This window comes from Mesocricetus auratus, unplaced genomic scaffold (genome assembly GCF_017639785.1).
Source record: "Mesocricetus auratus isolate SY011 unplaced genomic scaffold, BCM_Maur_2.0 Super-Scaffold_100015, whole genome shotgun sequence".
Taxonomy (NCBI): domain Eukaryota; kingdom Metazoa; phylum Chordata; class Mammalia; order Rodentia; family Cricetidae; genus Mesocricetus; species Mesocricetus auratus.
Window position 1 is genome coordinate 7194458 of NW_024429198.1, and position 26720 is coordinate 7221177.

Sequence of the window (26720 nt, forward strand, 5' to 3'; positions counted from 1 at the left end):
GGAAGATACTCTTTTGTTGGGGTTATCCACCACCTCTGGCTCTCTCTACCTCCTCTTGGGCATACATCCTTGAGCTTTTAGAGGGAGGATTTGACAAATACATCCCGTTTAGTGCTGAGTGCTCTCACCCTGCACATTGCCCAGCTGTGGATCTCTGTGCTAATTGCCATCCAGTTCGGGAAGCAGCTTCCCTGATGAGGGTCGGGTGATGCACTGATCTGGGGTATAGCAATACGTCTGTTAAAAAACATTTTATATGTAACATATTCTGATAATACCCTTTCCCATCCCCCATAAAAGAGATGACAAGCATGATTCTTGGCACAAAGTATTTGCCATCAGAACTTCACCTTGATGCCTACATTGTTTGAAGTGCTCTAGGTTTATCTTGGTCTGAGCTATGCATTTGCTTAAGTATGAGGTAACTTGGCCAGAAGACCCCAAAGCTGAGAACTCCCAGGTTTCTGTTGAATGGTCCTCCCCGTAGCTCCCAAGACAGAAAGGAGAAAAGCAAAATTCATGAGATACCCAAACAAAACTCCTCCATTAACCTGTTGTAAAGAGAAAGTAGGTTCTGCCAAGGCATGACAACACACTCAACTTTGAGAAACTTGATGGTCTGGCGGGGGCTTCTCCTCACTGCTCATCCTAGGAAACCCTGTTCTCTCCAGTAGCTGTTTCCCATCCCATCCAACCTAAATTCATTCTTGACAACCACCTTAATCTCAAGCCTCTCCAAGAACCTTGCCCTGTTTTGCTCAGCCTAGTTTTTAGCACAGAGAATGGCAAGTCTATTTATTGTAAAGAAAGGCAAAGTATCTAAGTTTCTGTGGCTCCCATTATTTTCTTCAAGTACTACATTTCAGTGGCATGCCACATGAGAGGCAATCGGTGTAGTAATTGGTTTGTGGTTACTAGATCATGACTCCCTTGCTTTATATCTCAGGTCTACCATGTGTCAGATTTAATTTCATTGTCTTTGCCATGTTCTCCTGACCAATAACATAGCAATGACTGAGGCTTTTATAATTTCTCTAAGTATAGATGGATTAATATTTCCAAGTTCTTGCTAGCACAGGACCTAGCAAAGGTTCTACAGATATAAACACTGACTAAGCATTTTCTTTAAAGGCAGGCGGATGGAAACACCAATAATGCCACCTATCATTTGTCAAATACTTTCCCTGACCACATAGCCTACTTAGTTTCACCCTTAAAATAGCTCTAAAGGTTGATAGCAGTTCATTAACTTCCATTTTGCAACTTGAAAACTCAAAACACAAGCCTTTAAGTTTGCTTCTTTCACAAGAATTCAATAAATGATGAGTTGAGATTCATAACCATCTCTTATTTGAAGATAACCTCTGAGTGGTACAAGAGTAAAGATTTATTTTGGTCAATACTAGGTTCACTTTTAAACCACTTTCCTGTGTATTTGATGCATATATATTGCCTAAATAAAGAGTTCCCTGTATGTTTATTCAGCCTGGTTTTCACATGGGCTTATGGATAGCTATAGCTGCCCTTTGATTTGGTTTAATGTTAATGTGCATACAGAAAACATGGCATTTATTAATTTGCATGTAGGTGTATTTCTAAAGAGCTTCTCTCTTCAGGAGAATTTTAGGTTATTTACAATAAAAGGCTCTACACACTGTAATGGTGAAATAAAAATTATGGTCATAACTAGGAACAGACTTAAGCATGAAACCCACATGTTTACTGTTTTGCAATTTACAGTGTAGCCCCGAACATAAGGCAACTAAAACAACATAGTAGGTGCCACATTCTTTCTAGGTGGTAGACAAAGCACTCATCTTCTGCAAGATTTTAAATAATTGCCAAAGTTATATGTGGGTTTTTGTTTGTTTCTCTGTGAAGCAAGCCCTCTCCTGCTAAGCAAACATCTCAAAAACTTTAAAATTTATTTTGAGATTAATTCTTCCTAGGTTAGCCAAACTAGATTCTGACTTTTGACCTTCTTTCACCACCCTCTTGCATACCTAGGAATACAGACGTACCTCACCACACTCATCTTACATCAGGATTTTAGTCTTGGATCCAAGATCTAGAGAATGGTTCATTCCTAGGCTCTGTGGAAAGTTGTGTCATCTTTTTACATGGATGGATGGATAGATGGATGGCCATGAAACCCCTCAAAACACTATGTAATTAGTAAATGTGTCTGCCTTTATGTATCTCAGACAATTGGGGAAGCAGAAAAGACCCCAAAGAGCCACTCAGACTCTGTACTGCATAAAGTCACAGTACAATCTTAGGTAAATTATTTCACTCCATAGGCCTCAGTTTCATCAACTATAACCTGGTATGTTTTTCATCCTGTTAGAGAGACTTTGTAGGATGGTGGTTTCCTAGTTTTTCTCCAACCATGGCAATCTCTACTTATGTGATCTTGAGTTAATATTAGTCAGTCTAACCCTTTCCTTCATTTCTATTATTGTAAGGATTAAATAAAATAAACCATGTAAGTGCTTACCATATTGCCTGAAAAGTAGTGTGTGCCACTAACTTATGACTTTATTATCTGACAAGAAGACAAGGCTAACCATTTGTGTTACTCTAATTTTGCAATCTTTGTCCTTCAGAGGTATCCAGAGGCCCAAAGCAGTTGACCTATGATCATCTTAAACTACCCCATCCTTTAGCTCAGAGCCACCTTAATTCATAAAGTGCTATAGACATGCTTCATAAGTGCTTGAGACTTACAAATGAATGTGTTACTTTTAAAAAGTCAAAAGAATATTGTAAGTCAACTATATGCATATTAGTCGCAAAATAGCCCCATTTTTCAGGTGAAGAAACTGTAGCATAGAGATGCTTACAAAGATATTCAAGTCATGCAGCTACCAAATGATGAAGCCAGTTTTGAATGCAAGCAGCTAAGACTACATCTCAAGCGTCTGTGAAATACAGCAATATGGCAGTTCCTAGAATTCATAAAAAACATATTCTGCTTGGAAGCAATTTGAGAATCATCTTTTTCACTTTTCTGGAATTCACAATATACATAATGATTACTTAGATCTGAGTCTCTCAAAATGAAATGGCTTAGTCTCACCAAATAATTGTAAAATCAAAAGAAAAAATGTTTCAGTTGGTTGCTACAGTAGCATACTGTCACTTGAGACTGGAAATGCATTGGAGTACATCTCATGAGAAATAATGTAGGCTATCTCAAAGCAGGTGTGCATAGGGTCTAGGAGTATCTTTAATCTGCCCTTCCTGTGCCTGACCAAAACACATAAACAGATAAATAAAGAAATCAATCAACCAAGTTTCTGGTGGTCTATTAAGTGAAATCTGTTTGTAAAGGTGTTATAGTATTATGGCAGCCAGATACCTAACATGGGTCTGGTGGTTTAGATGAGAATGACACCCATAGGCTCATATGTCTGAATGCTTATTCCCTAGTTGGAACACCAGTTTGGGAAGGATTAGGAGGTGTGGCTTTGTTGGAGGAGGAGTGGCCTTGCTGGAGGTGGTAGGTCACTATGAACAGGGTTTAAGGTTTCAAAAGCCCACACTATTCCCCCTACCTACCCACCCTGCTGCCTTGTAACTGTGAATCAGGATGTAAATTCTCAGCTACTGACCCAGCACCATGCCTGTCTCCCTGCTGCCGCCATGCTCACCACTGTGATGATCACGGACTCTAGCCCTCTGGAACTGTGAGCTCTAATAAGCATTTTCTTTTGTAAGTTGATGTGATTGTGGTGTGGTATCACAAGAGTAGAAAAGTAACTAAGACAATGGGTTAAAGGATAAAGATGTATTTTAGCCCATGGGTTCTGTTTTTCAGTCCATTGGTTTTTATTCCCATGGCAAGGCACAGCATCATGGAGGAAGGGCCTTGTGGGAGAAAGATGTTCACTTTGTGGCATTTAGGAAGCAGTAATAGGAAGAGGCTAAGGAAAAATGCACCTTTTAATTCCTGTACCTGGGATCTTCTTCCTACAACCAGGACCCACCTTTTACTCAAAGTCACCTCCTAGCAATGCCATCCTACCATAAGCCATAGGGGTATTTATCCATTGATGAGGTTAAAGTGTCCACAGTCTAGTCAATGCCCAGTGAATGAATTCACCATGGTGGGACCAGACTTCAACATAGGATCCTTCTGGAGAAACACTTCCAATCCAAGCAGAGACTAAACAGACCAGATATTGTCACAAGTGAGTTTTCAATGGCTCTTCAAAAAGAAAGCATAGCAACAAACACGACACCAGGAAAGTACATGTGACGTCCTGTAGGGCTTCCTGTAAACAGAAGGGAAAGCTTGGAGGGACAGGAGACATTTCCAAGCTCACCTCTGGTATCTCAGTTAAGGTCTCAAGCACTCCTGTGGGTTGATGCTCTGACCCGTGGTACAGCTTTGGTCATGGAGTATCTGCAAGCCAACATCCCAGCCCTTTCCAAACATGACAGCCTATGGTCATCTGGTTCCTAGGGAATGTCCTAGGCACTCTTGTTGCCAAGAGCTACTCAGAAAGCTGTTTTCCAATCACAATGAGTCTCTTTATTGTGTCTGTTTTAAATCATCTAAGATATGGAATTACTTTCAAAGAGTTTCTCTAACTAGTCTCACAAACAAGTTGTCTGAAACAAAGGGAAATTTTTTGTATTACCATTTAGAAGGCAGAAATCCTAGATCAAGATCTCAGGAGGCTAACTTCCTTCTGAAGTTCTGTGAGGGACAATGACCTCATGCCTCCTTTTCCCTGCTTCTGGTAGTTTCCTAGAAATCTTTGGGCTTCCCTGACTTGTAAGTGAACCACCATATCCCACCCTTCATCTTCCCATGTATTCTTCCTACAAGATGTTTCTCTGTCCAAAACTCCCCCTTGTGTAAGAATACTGTAGTACAGGGTTAGTCCTCACTCTAAAGACCTCAATTTAATTCCCAATTAAACTGTCCCCAAATTAGAGCACATTCTGACATAGAAGGCAATTTGACTCTGATACGTCTACTTTTAGAGAGGAGAGGGGACACACACTCATAACATATAATGTTTTAGCTTATGTTCAAACATAATTTTTTATATGAAGCACACTCATTGATTTATAAATTCATGAGATATAGAAAATGTTTTATGTACGAAATATTAGCTGTTTCTCACTAAGCCCCTTTAGCCCAAAGCCTCTAATAAGTTCCTGCTGTGCTTGTTTTTGAATGAACTCTCTCAGTGCCATACCTCTGAGACTCCAGTGAGATCCTCTTGCCTTTGTGCACCTCAGGTGGGTGGCATTGGCCAGCTTAGCAGCGGGCCTCTTTCTCAGCTAGCTTCCTCCAGAGGCTTTACTCCAGGAGTGGTAACTTGGGAAAGCATGATAACTCCCAGAGAGGATACAAACAGAATGAATAACAAGCTACTTGCCTGATACAGGGTTCAAAATGATAAATAAGGTCAGGGTATATGATAATCATAGCTGAAATTGGTTGTGAGAGTTCCAAAAGTACCAATTGAGATGCACTTTAAGTATGTGTCAGCCAGTTGCATTTGTCTCTTCTGAAGGGCTTGACAGTTCCTGAGGAGATAAATGCTCTTAGAAGGAGCTCCAAGATGAATACAAAGAGGCACTGTTTGTTCTGGTGGCTGTGAGAAAAAGTGACTTCCTGCTTAGACTCAGTGTACTTGGTAGATAACATCCTGTTGGGCACAACATGCCCTGTGATAAGGATGACTAAGGAGTGGTCAATGTAGGTCACCTGGAAGAGTGGGTATCTCCTGGGCAAGGAAGGTATGTGTGGGTGTGTCAGAGAACATGTGTGTCCATCATAAACCTGGGTTTCTAGACCTGAAGTTTTGAGCTTATTGGGAATGAGTTCGATGGGTAATGATCATCAGACTTTGCAAGCAAAGTCAAAAGTCTGGGATCTTATTTACAGTAAATTTCTAACTTTTAAAATGTTTGCCACTATTCCATTTTTTATTTTGTTGTTTGAAGATAGAGTAGACCAAAATGCATGTGATTGTGCTTGATTGAAACAAAATAAAGGAGGAAATGCTTGCACCAATAGGACTTGAGGAAGCAAGGAACTTAAGCCAAAAAATGCATAATCCTATAGATAACAATATTTTAGCCAGGTGCTGGTGGCACATGCCTTTAATCCCAGCACTCGACAGGCAGAGGCAGGCGGATCTCTGTGAGTTCGAGACCAGCCTGGTCTACCGATTGAGTTCCAGGACAGGCTCCAAAACAATACAGAAAAACCCTGCCTCGAAAAACCAAAAAACAAACAAAAAAAAACAAAAACAAAAATAAAAAAAACAATATTTTGAAGTTATTTCTTTTCTCCATTCAATAAAGTGGAAACAGAGAGCAATACTTCAAAGATTTTTAATTTAAAAAATTCAAGTGTATTGTGTGCTTTCACATTCCCACAGGTAGTAGAACTCCTACAAACCAAAACAACCCAGAAGCTTGGGGCAGATGCAGAAGACTCCCCCTATATTGTCATGTATTCGAATGCTTCTTGGAGAGAAAAATTGCAAGAGGGACCACATGACCTTAAGACCATTTGGCACTAGCTTGTTTGTGAATCCATGCTAACAGCAAAGCAGCCTGTGGGGAAATATATGCATGCACAAACTGAAACTTTCTTTGATACATTTATAAATTTTTACAATGTGAAGATTTGAAAATCCAAGATGATGAGAAATGACTAAATTAAATGGGTCATAAAGTGTCTTCATATTAAAAAATGACAAAAATCTGAGACAAAGCAGAAAAATTAGTACCTCCATCTTACTGTTTTTAGGCTCCTGGTGAATTATAGAAGGAGCCCCAGAAGCACCAAAAGATACTTTTTTAAGTAACAACCTCATTGTTGGTGGGAAATAGCATTGTGTATAAAACACAGCTCCCACCGGAGATTAACACTGTAACTACTGGCCAGCCCCAGGACTGGACATTCGAGTTGTTTGCTAACAGCACCCTAAGCCCTAATCTGTACCTGTTACTGCTTTGATTCTGCGACCTCCTGCATTCAGTGGTGCGTCTTGCTTCCAAAGAAGCTGATTCACCACAGCTATTATGCATGCCGAGTGATTGTGCTTGTCTGAAACAAAATAAAGGAGGAGATTTTTACGTCAATAGGACTCGAGGAAGCTGTAAAGAGAAGCCTTCTGGCCAGCCTGGTTCCACACAGGAGGCTATATTAATTATGAAGCTGTTGGCCTTGCTTGTTTCTTACTGGCTAGCTCTGACTTAAGTATTTACCCCATAATTCTTCATCTAAGTATTTTTCTTACCGGAGCAAAGTTTCCGGGCTTCTTATCCCTATAGCATCTACATCTTGACTCCCTGTGTTTCTCCTACCCAGAGTCGTCCTGGACTCATAGTCCCACCTATCTTGCTTCCCTATTGGCCAACAGTGCTTTATTGACATATACACAGGACTTCCCTCATCAGGAAGCAAGGGACTTAAGTTTTTTAAAAAAACACATAAGCTTATTGATAACCAACAATTTCCCTATTTTGGTTTTTTCCCCCACCAAATAAAACACTTAGAATTATATACAGTGATCAAGTATCTCAAGAATCATTCTGTCATGTAAGTATGAATAAAGAACACCCCAGCCTTTGGGTTACTCTTGTAACATTAAAAGCACTGGGCATCTCACTAAGCAAAGCCTGTGGATCTGTGCTGCACCAGACTTTGGTAGAGAAGAAAGTTTGCTAAATAGACATGACTTTTTGCAGAGGCTGATCTGCAGCCTTTCAAATGAGTTCTTTAGCCTTTGGCTCCTCTCTTGCAGAGGGAAAAATAATCACCCTGCCTTGGAAATCTTGCAGAGATGTTCCAAATATCACACAGAATAATGGCTGCGAGGCTCTGTGAAATCTATGGAGTATTGTGCAGGCATACCCCGAAGAAACCTGCTTTGACTTCAAGGATGAAATACAGAAAATACTAATCAGTGTAAAATGGATGGCAAGGGGACCCAAGTTGTCCATGTTCTAGTGCTAGCTACTTATTGGTTGAAAACACATGTCATTAGGAAAAGCAAAAATGGAGCAGTTTGGTAAAAGTATGGATCTTTCAAAATAACTAATTTCCCTATGTCACGTAGCAACTATGTATGATTAGCAGCTATAGAGCTGGAGGAAACAAGTTTTGCACTGTACTCTGAAGATGGAGTGCTCTGTCCGAATCCCCCACAAAGGTAACCTAGATGGCTGTGCTTCAGCAAACCCTCCAGGATGTTAAAGGAAAATGGGATGGGAAACACACCATTTCCTCAGTGTGCATATTAATGTCACACTGATGGGAGGACTACATTCTTTGAGAAAGGATATTTTCCACCTTTGATTAACTTCTCATTTTTCAAGTTCAGGAAAAAAAAACCTTACAACATGAGTATTTTTGAGGATGGTGATTATCCAGCTTTTAATGTAATTCCACTTGCCATAGATAAATGACTGTGACATCTGGGAAAACTACACAAATTCTTATCATTATTTTCTAAGTATAAAAGGTTTCATATAACTAGTTTAGTGCGATCCTGAGAATCTGAGAACATTTTGTATTAATGTAATAGCACTGTAACCCTGAGAAAGAGGTAATAGTCTCTGGGCTCTCAAAGAGACCCTGTGAGTGATTTAACTCATCTCACTCCTTGTAGATAGTGGTGCCCATTTTTAAAGACCCAGAAAACCTTCAGTTTGACCATATCATGGTTTTTGTTCAGGCTGGTCCTGGGCCCTGGATGATCTCCAGAAGATGATATAAAACTCAAAGCATAGAAACCAAATGGAGATAGAGCATTAGCTGCACAATTCATCACCACTGAGCATGACCATAAGAAAAAAGTCATCTTTTCCCACTAAAGTAGCATCTGTCTCTCTTTTCCAGTGCTCTGTTTCCTGTGGTGGTGGAGTGCGGATTCGCAGTGTCACATGTGCCAAGAACCATAATGAACCTTGTGACAAGACACGGAAACCTAACAGTCGAGCTCTGTGTGGTCTCCAGCAGTGTCCATCTAGCCGTAGAATTCTGAAACCCAATAAAGATATAGCTCCTGGTGGGAAAAACCAACCAACACCAGAGTATGACCCTTTCAAGCCCATCACTGCACCTACATCCAGGCCCACACTACTGTCCACACCCATAGTGCCTGAGTCTGTGAGCAGAAGCACTCCAGCAATCGCCAGTCTTGGCCCTACTATAGCACCCGAAGAAGAACCAACCCAAAATGAAGAGGACTCTCACTACCCTACTTCTTCTGGAAGCACTTCCCAGACCCCTCTCACTTCCTGGTCATTGAGTCTCCAGCCCGATGATGAAACCGTTTCTAGTTCAGCTATAGGTCCTACATCAGAGGGTGACTTTTGGGCAACCACGACAAGCGATTCTGGCTTAACATCTAGCAATGAGGTGACTTGGCAAGTAACTGCATTTTATAACACCTTTACCACAGATCCAGAAGTGGAGATACATAGTGGCTCAGGGGAAGACAGTGACCAGCCTATGAACAAGGATGAAAATCACTCTGTGAGATGGAACAAGATAAGAGTACCTGAGCATGATTCTTCTGTGGACAGAAACGCAGAAATACCACTTGGACCTCCACCGACATCTTATGTCAGGGAAGAGACCTCATGGCCTCCCTACAGTACAACGATGGAAGGCTCACTACCTGACTGGTCCCTTAAAAATGAGACACTCAGAGCTGAGGGGCTGATCACTGAAAAACCAAGCAACATTCCAGGAGGACACCAGCCAACACCCTCAGAAAACTTAGAAAACCATGACCACTTGGCACTGGCAAATGATACAAATCCAACCCAAGGCTCAGGACCTGTCCTGAGTGAGGAAGATGCATCTAGTCTGATTGCTGAGGGATTCCTGCTAAATGCTTCCAATTACAAGTCACTTATGAAGGACCACAGCCCTGCATACTGGATTGTTGGAAACTGGAGTCAAGTAAGAGATTCGGTTTCCTATTCCAGACCTGATTCTATATGAGAAATATCTAGGGATGTTATGTTGTGAAAACTCTGAAATGAACGTACGTTAAATTGTTATCTAATTGGGCATGGAGGCACACACTTATAATCCTAGCTCTTGAGAGACTGAGGTGGATGGATTCTGAGTTGAATGCCAGTCTGGAAGCCAGCTCAGTTATTCAAGATCTGATTAAATGAAAGAGAACTAAAGGGGGAGAATGGGAAATAATAGAGGATGAGGGAGGGGGAAAAGGAAGGAAGGAAGTAGGGAAGGAGGGAAGGAAGGAAGGATAGAAGAAAACTATGTAATGACAATTACAACTTTCTCTGTGCCAACTTGCCAAATGGGAAGGAGAAGAGTAAATACATTATTTATAAAATGTGTATAATTTATATAATTATAAGATATATTATTTATAAAACACTGTGTACATACAAGTATATATGTATACATTATTCACAAGTACTACAGGGAAGACATACAATGAGAAATCTCTAACAGGAGGCCTGAGTCAGTTACTATGTGAGCATGAAGAATCCAGTCATCTTTCTGGGGCTGGTGCTTAAACTGCAGGCTGATATGTTTAGGGTGGGACATCTCTACTGTCCCTTCCAGCTGTGCACTCCAGAGGTCCTATGATGAGGGACAGCTATAAGGACCCATCCTCACATTCAATCAGAAAGCTAATGCTCATACTTCGTTCAAACTGGTACAGTAATTACAATTGGAATGGAAATCCGAAACAAACTCTAAAAGAATTATATAGCTTACTATGTCAACAATTCTTTATATCCAATACATGTATTCTATTCTATTACCACGGGATATATATCCCTTGATTTTATATGAATGCTTGTATCTTTTATTTGTGTGCTCAAAACAAGCCTGAGAAGAAATATCTATCAAAGGGCCCTCTTTCTACCTGTGATACATTTAAACTGCTTTATTAATATATAATTACACATCTCATACATTACCTATCTACACAGCTAGGCACTCACTTTCATTATCTAATTATTTTTCTTTGAGTGGCCTCATCTAAAAAAAATCACTATGGCTCATTGAAAGAATTGTGATATCTAAGAAAAACTAAGCATTACAATAAAATTTTGGCCCCTACTTTCAGGCTTTAGAAATTTGACTAGATATTTGTTTGCTTGTGTGTTTGTTTTTATTTCTACAACTAGTGACATCTTTTTGAGGCACCAAAATAATTTCTTACTTATTTTAATTTTAAAAGTTTAGTATATGAACTTATAAAATTATGTAGCCACAATTCAAATAATTCAGGTTTCTTTTTTTTTACAATTTATATCTTATTTTCTTTTCTCAAGAGAGCTGAGCTAGAGCAGTTAATTAAGAATAACAGCTAGTGTCTAATAGCTGTTAATATAAGAAAAAATATAGTTAGAGAAATTTACAAGGCATGCTGACTTCCAGAACATTCTCACATATGGTCTCTTAATATTTCACTATGGTTGTCCTAGAGAGTAGATGGTGTCTATACCATATATGCTGATTTACAAATAGGAAACATAGGGGATAATGACTAAGTGGCTGTCCAAAATCTCACTTTTTAATGTGATGATGAACTTTCTTTTTTCACTATCACCTCCTGTCTCTATGCTGAATTGTGGAACCGACTTACAAATTCTTTTGTGTAAATTAGTCAGCCTCAGTGGGTCATGATACTAGCTTTACCAGCAACATGTAGGTAAATTCAAAACTCCAAAGATTTCTGTATAAAATTTGTAATTATTTGCATTTGAACTATCTTTTCACATGGATTTATGTTCTGTTTCTAAAGTGAGTAGTTACAATTTTTCATTGGTGAATCAACATCTTATCTCTATTCACAAAAGTCCAGCTTCAGAGATAAGAAATTTTTGTGCTCATAGTAATTTAATTTATTGAAGGGAGATATAAATGTGTCTCCTAAGCCAAGTTTTTTTTAGTCATATTCCTATCTGATAAAGTTCTGAAGGGCTGTAGGGACAAGAGCTGACAGTGAAAAATTAACAGCTTATGAAGGTACTGCAGCCCAAGAATATTAGTGACACACTAGAAGTGAGGATGTGGAGGTTAAGTAACTAGAATCGTACCCACTGAGTGTAGGAACAGCGATTTGAACTTGGGTGGACAGCTGAGAACCCCCAATCACTTCCTTTGCATATAAGAAAACATTACCACCCTTTGTGCCTTTAGTTTTATTTGCTGTTCCTTTAGCAGTGTCAGTTATGTAATGACCCGAAGTTGACAGATGAGAAAATAATGTATTCCACAAGAACGGATTTTAGAGTCAGGAAAACAAATGGCCCCTATGATATCACTACCATCAATTCAGTGTAGAAATTTTAAAGTAAATTTAACATTCTCTGGGTTTCTTAGAATGACTTCTTCTCAAATAACATTCTCAAAATGTGTCTTTCTTTCTAAAACCATGCCATATCCCCAAGGAGCAAAGACAGAGGCTGCTATCTTCCCGTGCCAAAGCAATTCAATGGGTGTGGCCTGAACTGATGGGATTTAATTAGAGATGCCTCTGAGATGTCCAGTTATAACTAGTGTGCTTTTGTGTGTTTGGGTCTGGGGTTCTTGAAGAAGGAAATAACTAGAGAGAGAATTTGGCAGCTGTGATCAATGGGTGGTAGTTAGAGTCTTGAAAATGAGTGAGGTTACCCCAAAACTACCTGCACACTGCAAAGACCTGTGACCCAGGAGAGAAACAATATAGAGCACTTATGTTTTAGAGACAGGGCTAAGAAACAGATCCCATGGGGAAGTCTGGTAAGGAGTAATCTGATATGTAAGACTTAGGCAAAAAAAATGTGGCACTGTTTGTAATCAAGAGTGGGTCAACTATAGACCTTTTGCACTTGATCATTGGCAGGTCACTGATGACTTTGGGGAGGACAAGCTTAGTACCTGGATGGAAACTGCAGTATCAAAGGAGAACCCCTTAGATGCAAGCCCAGTAGTTGGGGAGAGCCCTGCACTAGGATTATTAGTAAGGATGGATAGTCCTCCTCAGCCCAGAAGGTAATATGGAAATTTTATTTAAAAGGTGCCTATGGCTAAGAGGTGGTGGCTGATGCCTTTAATCCCAGCACTTGGGAGTCAGAGGCAGGTAGATCTCTGAGTTTGAGGCCAGCCTTGTCTACAGAGTGAGTTCCAGGACATCCAGAGTTATACAGAGAAACCTGTCTCTAAAACAACACAAACAAGGGTTCCTGTGAGTCTAGCACTCATGAGGCAGAGGCAGGAAGACTGTGAGTTCAAAGCCCTCTTGAGCCACATAGCAAATTCCAGATCATCCTGGGATGTATAATGACATCATGTGACTAAGTAAAGAAATACTAAAAACAAGTATTTGTTTCAGAATGACCAATCCTCTTATCTTCTTAACCATTTTCAAATCCCAGGGCAGTTTTGTGACTGCTGAATTTAAATGTGTTGCAGTGATTTGTTGTGATAACATTAGATGCCAACAGATGCTACTTAGCTGACAAATGTTAATTAATTCAATAAGAAATTACTATATACAAGAAAACTAAAACATAATGGAGTAGACATAGACTATACTGACTTTTGATTCTATAGGTTTAAACATTTTGATAATAGTAAATCAAGATGCAATTCATTTAGACCCAAATGTCATCATTTGACTTTGACAAAAAATGTCATATTGAATTTATCATAATTTACCAACAGGTTGGCAACAGTGTTACAGTCTCCAGAGCTGCTAATTGTAAGCAGTTTAGCTATGGAAAAAGAACAACAAGAATATAAATGAAAACTAGATTTCTCTACTTGGCAGGGGTCCCTTACATGTCAGGACTTAGGGACTACTCCTTTTATGTATTTTTTAGATAAAAATGTTTCATAGATTTATTTTCCAGAAAAAGTCAGTGTTCAGAATGGAAGTCTTGGATTTTGAGCATCCTGTTGTCCCTGATTCTTACATTTGCCCACTTCTGAAGATGTTTCTTTTGGTGGTCACTCAGGACAATAAATCACACATGTCTCTATTACAATGTCTCAGAAATTTAAGAATCACTGCTGATACTGGTTTGCCTCTCCCCCACTAACACAAGCTCTAATAGTGATTAAAGTTGGGTGAAGTCATCAATTCTGTCATCTCCTTTTTGTTTCCTGCTAGTTGAAGGCCTCATGTTTGGGTAGGGGGGTATTTGAAAGTTAGTGGGCCTAGTTTCGTTTGTTATTAAGTAATGATCACATTTAATGTCTGAGAGCCAACACTTATAAAAACCACTACAGTATTCAGGGAAATCTTTAATAATGAAGGATCCCTCAGCCCAAAATACCAATGGTAACTCAGTAGTTAGAATGCAAGACCCTCAGTGCATAGCCTTGCCCAGAGCCTCTGCCTTTCCTCACTGCCGGTCTGTGAGCCTCTATTCTTTCCCTACTCCTATCTTTTCCACACACTACTGCAAGAGATGTAAGACGGCCAACAGCTGTTCTAAGCACTCCAATGTCCTTCTAACAAATGCCTGTCTTTTCAATACATACAGATCAGATGAAATGCACTCTGCCAATAATAAAAGGGGAAATGGAAAAAAAGAAAATCTAATCAAACATCAAATTGATTTTGTAACCTTATATAAGATGACTTTCTAGTCTTATTTCTTTTCTGAATCCAATTTGCATCTCAAAATTCGAAAGTCAAAAGCGCCCAATCTCCTTTATTCTCTCTCACTTATTCTTAGACTGTCCTGGTCAGGGGAATGCTGTTCCTTCTACCTGGGATCTCCTACCCCTCCTACTCTACCCGCTCACCCTTCGTGTTCTTCAGGGTCATTTTAAGCTTTTCCAGTTCGTAAGCCAGAAACCATTTCTAATGTGTCTTAGGATTTGGTCTGAAGTCTCTCTTAAGATATACCCTTGACCTCTCCCTTGCACTAGAAGATTGCCCAAGGCCCTACTGTAACTAGCACATCTCTTTTACTAAGTAAGGCATCAAAATTAATAATTGATGCAGAAACAAAGTTGACCCTACAAAAAGGTATGCAGTTTGAAAATGCACTTCCTGGACTTGAACCCTGAATAAAAGCACCCTCAGTTTCCTCAGTGATCATCATATCTTACTCCTAAGGTTGGTATGAGATAAAAGAATATCTATGCGCTACAGAAGAATGCCATGTAGCAAGGAACAGGGGAGCTTTCTATCTGCACTCATGTAACAGAAGCATTACGTGTTGTGTACCATGGACTGCTGTGGCTCTTATTCTGATAGAATCTCTCATCTCATTGAACGGCTTCCTTTTTCAATCAGACCCTTTGGGCCAGTCACTGAAATGTAGGCCTGTATAGCCAAGAGAACGAAAGTGACAGTATAGTTTTCCACATCTTTTCAGAGCTTTTGTTTTTCAGATGTTGCTGACCTGACCCTCAGTATCTGCTCCAGCTCTAGCACCCAACACTTGTTCCTATACCTGATGGGTCAGTTGCTGCAAGACAGAATGAAGGTCAATTGGTCACAGGATGGAATGAAGTTACCACCCCCCATACACTTCCTCAAAAGCCTCTTGTTTTCTCTGTCTCCTACTTCCAGTTTGAAAGTAATTCAATATAAGGAAACCTCTAATTGACAGAATGTGGGTTTTGTTTTGTTTTTTCTATAGTCAGTGGATTTCCTCATGTCAGCTTTACTTTTGGACTGTTGCAGGATGCCTAAATAGAAAATGTCAAAGAGAATTAAGCCAATTCTGGTGAGGAGGACCAAACTCCAAGCTCCATAAACAATATATATGATTTGTAGCACAAATATGACCCAAGGAAATATGGCCATCTCTTGAGATTTAATGAGATCATAACCTGGCAATGCGGTCTCATTAGCAACTGTCCTAGGCTTGCCAAAATGTTATATTCTCCCTCTGTGTCACAATATTAAGTTAATAACACAGCATACAGCTTGTGTGACCTTGTGCAAGGTGGTATGCATAAGTAATCATTAGTCCTAACAACAACCCAACATGAGGGGGGCTCCTACCATTATCACCAGTTTACAGTTGACAAACAGTAGAACTGTGCTTACTCATCAGGAGGTTCTATCAACTGCAGCTTAACCTCTCAGGTCCCTGCTGGAGGTCAGTTGAAAGCTGGCCTGGGGTAGCTTCTGCAGAGTCATTTAGTCCTGTTTCATGTTAACTTTCGTCCTCTCATGAGTTACCCAGGCAAAAGCTCATGGCAAAAGTAGAGTCCACAGCCAGTGTGGGAACCAAAGAATGGTTACTAACACAGCATTAGCCTGCATACCCTGTGAGCCAAAAGAAGTCCCAAGAACAGCCTTCATTTAATGGCTGAGAAAACCGAGTTCATCTCTTGATGAGAGAAACTAAGAAATGTATGAGTGTAAATGATGGGGGAACGTTAGCAGGCTTCATCCATGAGATGGTAATTGTACATTAGCTGCCATTGTCTCTACTATAAAGATGCATGATGATGTTCAAAGAGAAACAGAAAAGACACAGATCAAGTTCTAAAGAATTTTAAGGAGAAATTTCCCTTATAAATGAAAATTGAAATAAGATTATGACATTTGGTGTTTTCTACTTTTCCCTTTCTGTGATTCTATAGTTTACCTAAGATATAACTGTGACTATATTTACATACACACATATACATGCTTTATAATACCATGTGCCTGTATTTATAATAATACCAAAATTTGTACCAGATGAAGCACCAAATTGTAGAGAAGGCAAATGAGCAGTCAAGGAAACACAGGCTTACTCTTGATTTATATAATTTATCAAAAGAAACTTTCTTTTAAATATGCTTGCAGCTGTGTTTTATATATTCAGAAACAACCCCTTCATAAGGGTAAGCAGCAAAGAGGATACAAGGAGAAAAAAACAACAACAAAGACCAACAGGAGAAACTGTGTACTTTTCAAGGTAGATGCAAGCTAAACTAGTGATACTGAATAAATGATACATGAATGGAAACAACTTGAAACAAATGAATTCTACCTATGGAAAAGACTGCTACCTTGTTCTCTGCCAGTGGAGCAAGAAGACAGGCAGCATTTTGTCACTTCTTCCCACCTCCAGCTGTGGTCTAAGAGGCAACAACACCAGCATCATCTGGGAACTTGGTAAAAATGCTGCCTTGCAGTGCTAGTGAGGACACTGACTGATGTGAATCTGCATTTATCAGGGTTCCTGGATGTTACTTAGAGACATAGATGCTAGAGTTTGGGAGTCACTACTGGAATATATGACATAGGATCTGGAGAAAGAATGACTCCATCTTCCTCCATGGACAAACCAGCATTAAACTTCTGTGTCTTTGTCTATCTTATAATAAATAAAACTAACTGGCACCGTTGAAAGAAATTAGGTAAAAGTCATTGCCACATTGGGTGTGAGGTGTGAGGCACATGCTCACATCTGACATCCATTCTAAACTGGAATGATAGGGATACAGCAATGTGCCTGTGGCCCAGGCATTTGTGTCAGTGTACTTACCAAGGAAAAGCACATTTCCATTTGCACTGGGCTGTCCTTTCATGGGCAGCTGGGTGATCTCTAACTGTGGCTGTCTGTTAAAGCTGTTCATTCTAAACCACTCAGCCAGACACTCAGATTGTGTGTGTATTCATATCTGGGACAACCTTAGCTTCTGGGACAGGACGCCTCTGTGTCCAGGATCCTGGTGAGGATTATACCTGAGTAAAAGCTTTCCGTTTCTCTTCTGCTGTCCTCCCTGCTGCAGTGCTCCACCACATGTGGGCTGGGGGCCTACTGGAGGAGTGTGGAGTGCAGCACCGGGATGAATGCTGACTGTGCAGCCATTCAGAGGCCAGACCCTGCCAAGAAGTGCCACCTCCGCCCCTGTGCTGGCTGGCGAGTGGGAAACTGGAGCAAGGTAATGCATGCATAAGATCATGTTTTCAGGGAAAAGGGTGAGTCCTGTACAAACTCTTGCTGAAGGTGGTGGCTCTCCTCTCTTCCTCCCCTCTTTTAAAAAGCACAGATGCTCCATAGACTATGGGGCCTCTGGCAGTGGAACCAGTATTTATCCCTAGTGCACAAATGGACTTTGGGAGCCTGTTCCCCATGGAGGGATACTCTCTTAGCCTAGGCCCTCCCTCAAATGGTGTGACAGACTTTAATGATGCCCCATGGAAGACCTCACCCTCCCTGGGGAGTGGAGGGTTGGATTGGGGGGGTTAGTGGGGAGCATGGGAGAATGGGAGGGAGAGGGAACTGGGGATTGATATGTCAAATAAGATTGTTTCTAATTTAAATTAATATATATATATATATATATATATATATATATATATATATATATAGCACAGATGCTATCATCAGCCATTGGTTTACTCTAAGTTATACAATACCTGGAAGTCAGACTTGTATTAACCCACAAATTTTTACCTGGGTGTCCTTACTCTCATGCAACAAGCTAGAACAAAATGTTAAGATTTCAAAATCAGCTGCTTTGTCCAACATGCAGTACAACATTTCTCAATTATTTCAATTTTTGTTGTATGAAAGTTATAATTGTTCAATGAAAAATTACCCCTTGTCACTTATAATTAAGTCATGGCTCTATGACTCTTCACAAAACAGTTTCATTTGCCTAAAATGAAAGAAAGCATTAAGAATAAAATAATCTGGGCCTGGAGGGATGGCTCGGCAGTTAAGAGTGCTTTCTGTTCTTACAAAGGAATTGAGTCTAACTCCCAGCACCCACATGGGGTGGAACACAACTATCCGTATCTCCAGTTCCAGGGGAGCTGATCCCTTCTTCTAACCTTCACTTGTGCACACACAAACACACAGTAAATACTACTACTACTACTACTACATGATGGTTTAAAGGATAAGATGACCACTAAAAAGTATATCCCAATTCTAGACCTGACGGTACATGTCTGTAATCCCAGCACATGTGGAGTCAAGGGAAGAGAATCATGAGTTAAGAGTCACCCTGAGCTTAGCATAAATTCCAGGTCTTCAGGGTCTTAGCCCAACCACAGAAGGCTGAGCTGAGTCTGAGGAAGGATAAGTGCAGTGTTTGCAGGTTCCCCAGAGTTCCAGGATCCCAGAGACAATGAGACTCAGCAGGGAGTCTAGTCAAGCAGGAACTCCTTTATTGTCCCACAGAAAGCATCTTTTAAAGGGAAAAAGCCACATAACAGGAAAACAGTCAACCAGTGCTTTTCTTTTTTTATTGATTAATTTAGCATGATTTTACTGAACACATATTATGGCAGGTAGAATTCTGATATACAAAGATGGACAGGGATACTTCTCTATCAGACAGACAAACAGAAACACATGTCACTCTTAGAAGCCAGTGTGGAGTTGGCATTCCACAGCTGTGATTAGAAACTGTGCAGGCCTACTTTGCTGTTAGGGCCTGCATATCTGATCCTCTCTGTTCCTGTTTCTCCATTTGTAACATGAGTAAGCCAATGGTTTTAAAGGTCAGCCTATCATGTGCCTAGGTGCCCTATGCTTTACCTAGTGAACACCAGCCGTTCACTCAGTGACCTCATCTGGTTTGATCTTGGCGATCAATAACACTTTCGTGTAAATATCATAGGACTCGCCCTCCTGACTTCCCCTTGGTGCCATCTTTAACTGGCTTGTATGCCCTTCAGATTCTCCCTTTTTGTTTTAGACCATGGCCCACCTCATTTTGAAGTATAGGCCTCTTGGCACCTCTGCAGAGGTTCATCTCTTAAACCACCTTTTGTCAAGGTTCACTCAAAAGGGAGATATCCTTAGGTACACGAAGGGTTATCAGTTGGATCTCTTGAGTCTTTGTTCTGATCAGCCTATGGAAAAGGCAAGGCTCAAAGACACAAATTATTTTAAAGGGTCTCAACTGGATGGAGATCAGGGTCGTTAATGGCCCAGTAAGCTGGGGACCTTGTGTTGGCTGAACTGTTCTTCTAATGATAAAGAGTAACCCTTAGTCTTGTCCCTTTTGATACATATAGTCAGAGCCCCCATGTCATCCCAATCTCCCAATGAGGAATCCTCTTTCCCTCTTCAGTTAGGGTAATCTTACAGCAGTTACACTGATAATGACATGTCCCATACAGAGGATTCCAGGTGAGCTTGGGATGGTTAACCCTTTTGACCTTAATGGGCCCACTCTGCCTTATCCAGAAGCCTGTCCCCTTTCTCACACCCCCATTGTACATAGTAGAAGGCATCTGCCCCACCACATTTAGATATGTCTGCTGCTGTTCTATTGCCCCCTGGGCATATGTAAAGGTCAATGTTCCATAAGGCTTCCTTATTGGGAGCATGTGAGCAGCCTGGGCGTTGGGGATCTGATACATAGGGCAGGTAGCACCCCTGCAACTCTCCGCATTTCCTTGAGCTAGGTCACAGATGTGGAAGAAGAGCATGGGCCACCAGGTCTGGGGAGCTGCTTCGTTTGTGGTGTTGTTGAGGACATCTCCATTGACAGTATTGATCACCATCCATGTCACCTTTTGGGGACGATGAGGGTTCTGCTGGGTGGTCACTGGAGAAGTCAGCATCAGCAGCAGGAGTGTCTGAAGGATCAGGAAGTAGGACATCATCTGTAATTTTTAAGGAACACAGAGCTTCTCAAGGGTCCAGTGCCCTTGGACATGGTTAGGTATCATTGTATTGGCCCTCTTATTTTGGAAGATGAGCCTTGACCACCATTGTTGTTTCCTTTCTTTGTTGGTCAGTCTGTTGCTGGTCATCCTCCTGCATTGTGGGAGCAGGCAGGAATTTTAGATTTCTGGACAGGAGCCAGATGGGTGCTTCCTCCCCTATGGGGAAGACATATCCAAATCTTCTTCCCATTGTAATTAACGGGTCTGGGCTCCTCCATTGGGATGTTAGAGGGTCTTTCCATTTGACCTTAACTTGGGGTTTGAGGTTTAGGTGGTCCCAATGTTTTGGAACTTAGATTCAGTTTCTCCCTTAGAAAAATTCAAAATATTAATAATAAATAAAGCCATTCCTAGTTAGTTGTAAATGGGGACTGATTCCCCCTTTCTGTTTTAAAAGTTGTTCTTTGAGACACTGATAGTTTCCTTCTACAATTGCCTGTCCCTGAGGGTTGTAAGGGATTCCTATAGCGCATCTGATGTGCCATCTATCGAAATATTCTGCCATGGAATTACTGGCAAAGCAAGGGCCTTTATCAGTCTTAACCTGTGTGGGTAATCCTAGGGTTGACAAACATTGGAGGAAGTGAGCTTGAACATGTTTGGTTTGTTCCCCTGTATGTGCAGTGGCCCAATAGGTGGAGACAAAAACATACTTCTGTTTTCCAAAAACTGGAAAATGAGTAACATTGGTTTGCCAGAAGGTATTGGGCTGTAGGCCTCTAGGGTTAACTCCTGGTGGCTGTAGAGGGGGAACTCTTAGATATGGTTGACATGATTTGCAGGCATGAACATTTTAGCTATTTTATAGGAAACATTGGGAATTATTATATAGTTCCCTCCAGTTGACATGGGTCATATCATGCAATTGGGTGACTTCCTGTAGGGTTAGTGCCTCTGGGGCTGTCACCAGTTTATGCACCCATTCATTGTCCTTAGTCAGGAACCCTGGGAGGCCAGAGTGCCCCAGAAGTTGTTGAAGGTAAATTGGTTACTCTCTACCCTCTAAAAGGGTCTTAAGAGCCACCATGAGGGGACTATAGGGTTATTATCTAACTGGATGTGTGCTTGTGGGATATGGGGAAATACATTAACCACATAGAGACTGAAAAACAGATTGCAGGGCTCAGAGATGTCCTGTAATGTCAGCATCACAGTCATCATTTCCTTACTGTGGGCAGAACCCTGGCAGGGTTGAAATCTTTGGTGTATTGGTGTTGCTTGGTATCCCCCAAAGGCAATGTAGGCAGAGCCTGTTCAGCCCCCATCAGTGAAGATGCAAATGATTTTCTGGATGGGCTCAGATGGAAACAAGGAGGGCATCTTAAGGGAGAGTCTCTATAAAAGAGGAGCCTATTTGGACAGCCCATAGTGGCAATCAATACTCCCCATAAATCCTTCTAAGGCAAGAGCAAGGCAGGCATTAGCCTGAGCAAGCCATTCAATATCCCACCCAGAAGGGGAAGACAATAGTATGGGGGTCTAGCCCATAGTGGCACTGGGCTTGGGTCCTGCCCTTTATAATGGCATCAGGGAGCTGATCTGACTGAGAGTAGACTCAGGGTGTTCCTCCCAAAGACATATGGATCCATTCCAATGACTCCCCCTCCTGGTTTACAACCGCTGTAATCAGGGAGGCTCCAGCAAACAGCCAGAGGGACAAGGGCCTCCTTAGAGAGCATATGTCCAAAGGCCTTCTGAAAGATGAGGAGCAAGATGCGGTTATACGATCATGAGGTGCCTTGTCCTTTAGCAGGGCATACAGGGGTACCAAGTCTTCTGTGGTGATTGACACCCAGGGTCTCTGCCAATTAATCTCCCTAGTAAGTGTTGGAGCTGGGTCAGGGTCACAGATTCAGGCATCTCCAGAACAAGCTTAAGTGGGTTAGCCTGTGTCAGTGTGAGGCATGACCCAAGAACTTTGAAGGGGGACAGTTTTTGGACCTTTTCTGGGGCCACAGTAAAAATCCCCTTTTTAAGCAATTGGAGCACCTGGGCCACAAAGCCCTCCAGATATGCTGGATCCCCATGTCCCAAAATTAAATCATCCATAAAAGCATATATTATTGAATCCTTTGACTCTAGCATAGGCCTTAAGAGAGTAGCAAGATACTGTTGACAGAAGGCCAGGATATTAGCCATTCCTTTTGGTAGCACTACCCATCAAAACGTTGATCATGTTTGGAATAATTAAGTGAAGAAATGGATAAGGCAAATTTATCACAATCCTCTGGATATAGTGGTATAGAAAAGAAGCAATCCTTAATATCAATTGCCATAAATGTATATTCTGTGGGAATAGCAGGAGTCCAGGGCATGGCCCTAAGGGGGTGCCCACTAGTTCCATCCTCTCATCTATCTTGTCAAATCTTGGAGCACGCACCAAGCCCCAGACATCTTTGGAATTACAAACACCAGGGTGTTCCATGGGCTCATTGAAGGGTGGATATGTTCGAGCCTTAATTGTTCGTCCACTAGCTGGTGGAGCGCTAGCAACTTAGGTTTAGTCAGCGGCCACTGCTCCACTCATATGGGTTTTCCCAGTGCCCATCTGATAGGCAGCACTGGGAGGGGGGTTAGGCAGGGGCCCATATGATTGGGGTATGCCCAGATAGGCCTCTCAAGCTCCCCCCTGTAGGTGTGGAGGTGGAAAAAACTCCTTCTCTGTGACCCTCTTTAGGTCCTTTCCCACCCTTTGTGCCTCTTCCTTTTCCAGGATATCCTCATAAAAAGCCCAATGATCGCCGGGCGGTGGTGGCTCACGCCTTTAATCCCAGCACTCGGGAGGCAAAGGCAGGCGGATCTCTGTGAGTTCGAGGCCAGGCTGGACCGACAGCCTCCAAAACAATACAGAGAAACCCTGTCTTGTAAAACAAAAAACAAAAAAAAACAAAAAAAAAACAACAAAAAAAAACCAAAAAAACAAAACAAAACAAAAAAAGCCCAATGATCTGTAATCACAACAGCATCCATATGTCCCAGCATGTCCTGTCCCAGCAAATTGGCAGTAAGGCCTTTGGCCACTATGGGGTGTATCTTTCCTTGGTCCCTGTCTAGGCTGGTCCAGCGCATTAAGGCTACTGTTTCTCTTGACTAGAAGTTACCTCCCACCCCCAAAACCGAGGGCCCAGGTGCAAGCTCCCAGGTAGAAGGTACTTCCTCCTCCTGGAGCGCTACCCTGTCTGCCCCAGTGCCTACCAAACAGTGAAACATCTTACGGCCTATAGAAACAGTCATTTTTGGACGAAGTCCTTCGATCAAGGGGATAGTCCAGTGGACTTGTGCTGTCAGGGTATGAGATCTTCCAATCCTACCTTTAGAGAAGCTTCCTCCCTTTTGTAACGGGGCCATTCTATGGTCCCCATTCATCCATGGTTCCTATACCAGTAGTCAGAAAAATTGTTCTCTGAGGTCTCCTGGTGGCAGCTTGCACTGAACATGCTGTTGGACCCAGTCTATAAAATCCGGCAAGGGCTCGCTAGGCTTCTGCCTCACCCCAGCTGTGGGGGACTCAATAGGCCCATCATCCTGTTTAGCCCAGGCATTCAACTCAGTCTGCCTTACCTGATCCCGATGTGGCCCAGGGACCCCTGCTTGCTGGACCCCGGTGGAGTAATCATATCCCATTTCTGACAGCATAGCATAGGTAATAGGGATGGCAGGGTTAGCTTGTCTAATTGCCTCAGCTCATACCCTACATTCCTCCTTATAAAAGGCATATGGTTTGGTAAACTGAGAACTAGGGAGGACTGCCTTAGCCACATCCAGCCAGTCCTTGGGGACTCATGGATGGTAGGCAATGTCCCACAACAGTTGTGCCCAAGGGGAATTAGGGCCATCTTCTGCCATGGCCTTGTGGAGCTCTTTAAGATGCTTGGTCTCCCAAGGATACCAGTCTAGAGGCCTGCCAGGACCGGGGGCCAAGTTTACCAGGTAGGCTTGGGTGGTCCTAGTTGCATTCTCCCATCCCTCCTTGACTGGGTAGGCCTCTGCATAACCCAGGCCCCAAGGCCTTGACCTGCTGTTGTCCAGTCAATGATAGGGGTCCAGGTCTTGCAGATTTTCCCTGAGGGCGGTATAGGGGGACCCAACCCCCTTGCTCCCAGGAGTGTGTGGCAGGGGTCCGAAGTTATCTGGGATGGATGGTTCGGCCCATTCCTTCTCCACCTCATCTTTGGCAGACATCTCCAGTCCCTCCCCTTCTCCCTTCTTACTGAAAATGGAGTTACCCATACTAAGGGTCTCACCCCTGAGAGACCGCTTAGCCTCATCCGAAATATAGGTCCTTCATGCTCCCATGTTGAGGGCACCAGATGCAGGGTCTTAGCCCAACCACAGAAGGCCGCAGAGCTGGGTCTGAGCAAGAGTAAGTGCACTGTTTGCCTGTTCCCCAGACTCCCAGGATCCTGAGACAATCAGACACAGCAGGGAGTCTAGTCAAGCAGGAACTCCTTTATTGCCCCCACAGCAAGCATCTTTTAAGGCAAAAAACTGCAGAGCAGGAAAACAGCCAGCCAATGGTTTTAAAGGTCAGCCTATCATACACCTAGGTGCCCTATGCTTTACCTAGTGGACATAACCTCATCTGGTTCGATCTTGGCAACCAATCACTCCTTTTTGTAAACATCTTAGGACTCACCCTCCTGACTTCCCCTTGGTGCCATCTTTAACTGGCTTGTGTGTCTTTCACAGGTCAGCCTGGGCTACATAAAACCCTGGCCAAAAGCAAAACAACAGAAAGTATGTTTCCCATACTGACATGTGTTTTACAACAATCCACAGTTACGCTATTCACTGTTTGCTCTGCATGGTCCCTGGTGAAAGGGATGGGTCAAGTCTTCAGGTTAATCCAGGTGTTTTGAGGGTACCCAGTCAGCTCACCTTCCCATCATCCTCTACTGGAGTTGAGCCAGCTGTTGAGACACACAGCAGTCAGTAGCAGATTTGAGGTCTGGGCAGGTATCAAAAGCAGGTGTGAGACGTGCATATCCCTTGTTCCATAAATGCCCAGCTCTAGTTTTCCATATATTCCTGTCCCTTCTCCAGTGAGCCAGATCCCTACAACTCTAAGACTTTTGGAGGGGGAGAATCTACGTAGAAAGTCTTCAGAACTCAAGATCCTCTCCCAAAAGAAGACTGTAAGACACTGGATAGACTTACCCATTAGGTAGACTTACCTTCGGACAGTGGCATAAAATGTCCTTGGTGGATCTTATGACCCTTCCCCCAAAGGAAGATTCTGAATTCAGGAAAGAAAGGAGAGTAGGACTGGCTCCTTAAAATCACTATGCATTCTAGTGACTCCTCCTGACCTCCCTGTCTCTGTGCTGGTACTATATGTTTTTAAGGATAAATTCCTTTAGTTTCTCTTTTCTTCCAACAAGTAACAAATCCAGGATACAAAGACAGACTACTTACCTGTGAGATTTCTTCTATATCTGAAAATAAAGAAATGTCTCATTTCTGAGACTTTGCCAAGTGTTGCCCATGTACCAAAATTCCATTTAGCTGTCATGAGAATGATCATTTCCATGGAAATTATATGACATGGAAAGGACATATGAGTGAAATGGCTGGTACCTCAAAAAAGGTCAAGTCAAGACTGAAGAATTCTAGATATTGGAACATCCCAAATGAAAGGCTCAGGAGGACGTATCTGGGGTTTGGCCAAAATCCTCCCTCCTCTATTCACCAGAGAGTTTAAATTTTCCCAGTTGACAGTTTGATTTTTCAGAGGCTTTCTCAGAATTAAAAATTCAACTTTACCTTGCATTAGTCTTCAAATCTCTATCCAAATGCAGAGAGACTTAAATTCCTTAGACCCCAGGCTGTATTGGAGTCTTCCCCAAGCCCACAGGCATCACATTTGAGGCATTCAGTTACTCTCTGGGGATTTCTCCACAACATGATTACTGTCCAGATTGATGTGCCATTGCTGACTTATGCCTCTACCCACACCCTTCTCATGATCAAGAGCGCTACCCATCTTGTGTGCATTTATCACATTTGACAGGAAACAAAGTTGTATATTTAACTTTATCTTCCCAATATATAGAGGTAGCTAGCATCTCAGAAGGAAGAAGCACTGCATAGCAGATATGTGCATCAGCT

At 42.0% G+C, this 26720-nt stretch overlaps 1 protein-coding gene across 1 annotated transcript in view; it reads left to right on the plus strand.

The window, feature by feature from the left end:
• The window catches only part of Adamts12 (ADAM metallopeptidase with thrombospondin type 1 motif 12), a 280702-nt gene that overhangs the window by 222638 nt on the left and 31344 nt on the right, over positions 1 to 26720 (plus strand). The window contains exons 19-20 of the mRNA XM_040757649.1: positions 8879 to 9949; positions 17714 to 17866. Coding sequence (XP_040613583.1) covers positions 8879 to 9949; positions 17714 to 17866 — 1224 coding nt within the window. The remainder of the gene's footprint in view (positions 1 to 8878; positions 9950 to 17713; positions 17867 to 26720) is intronic.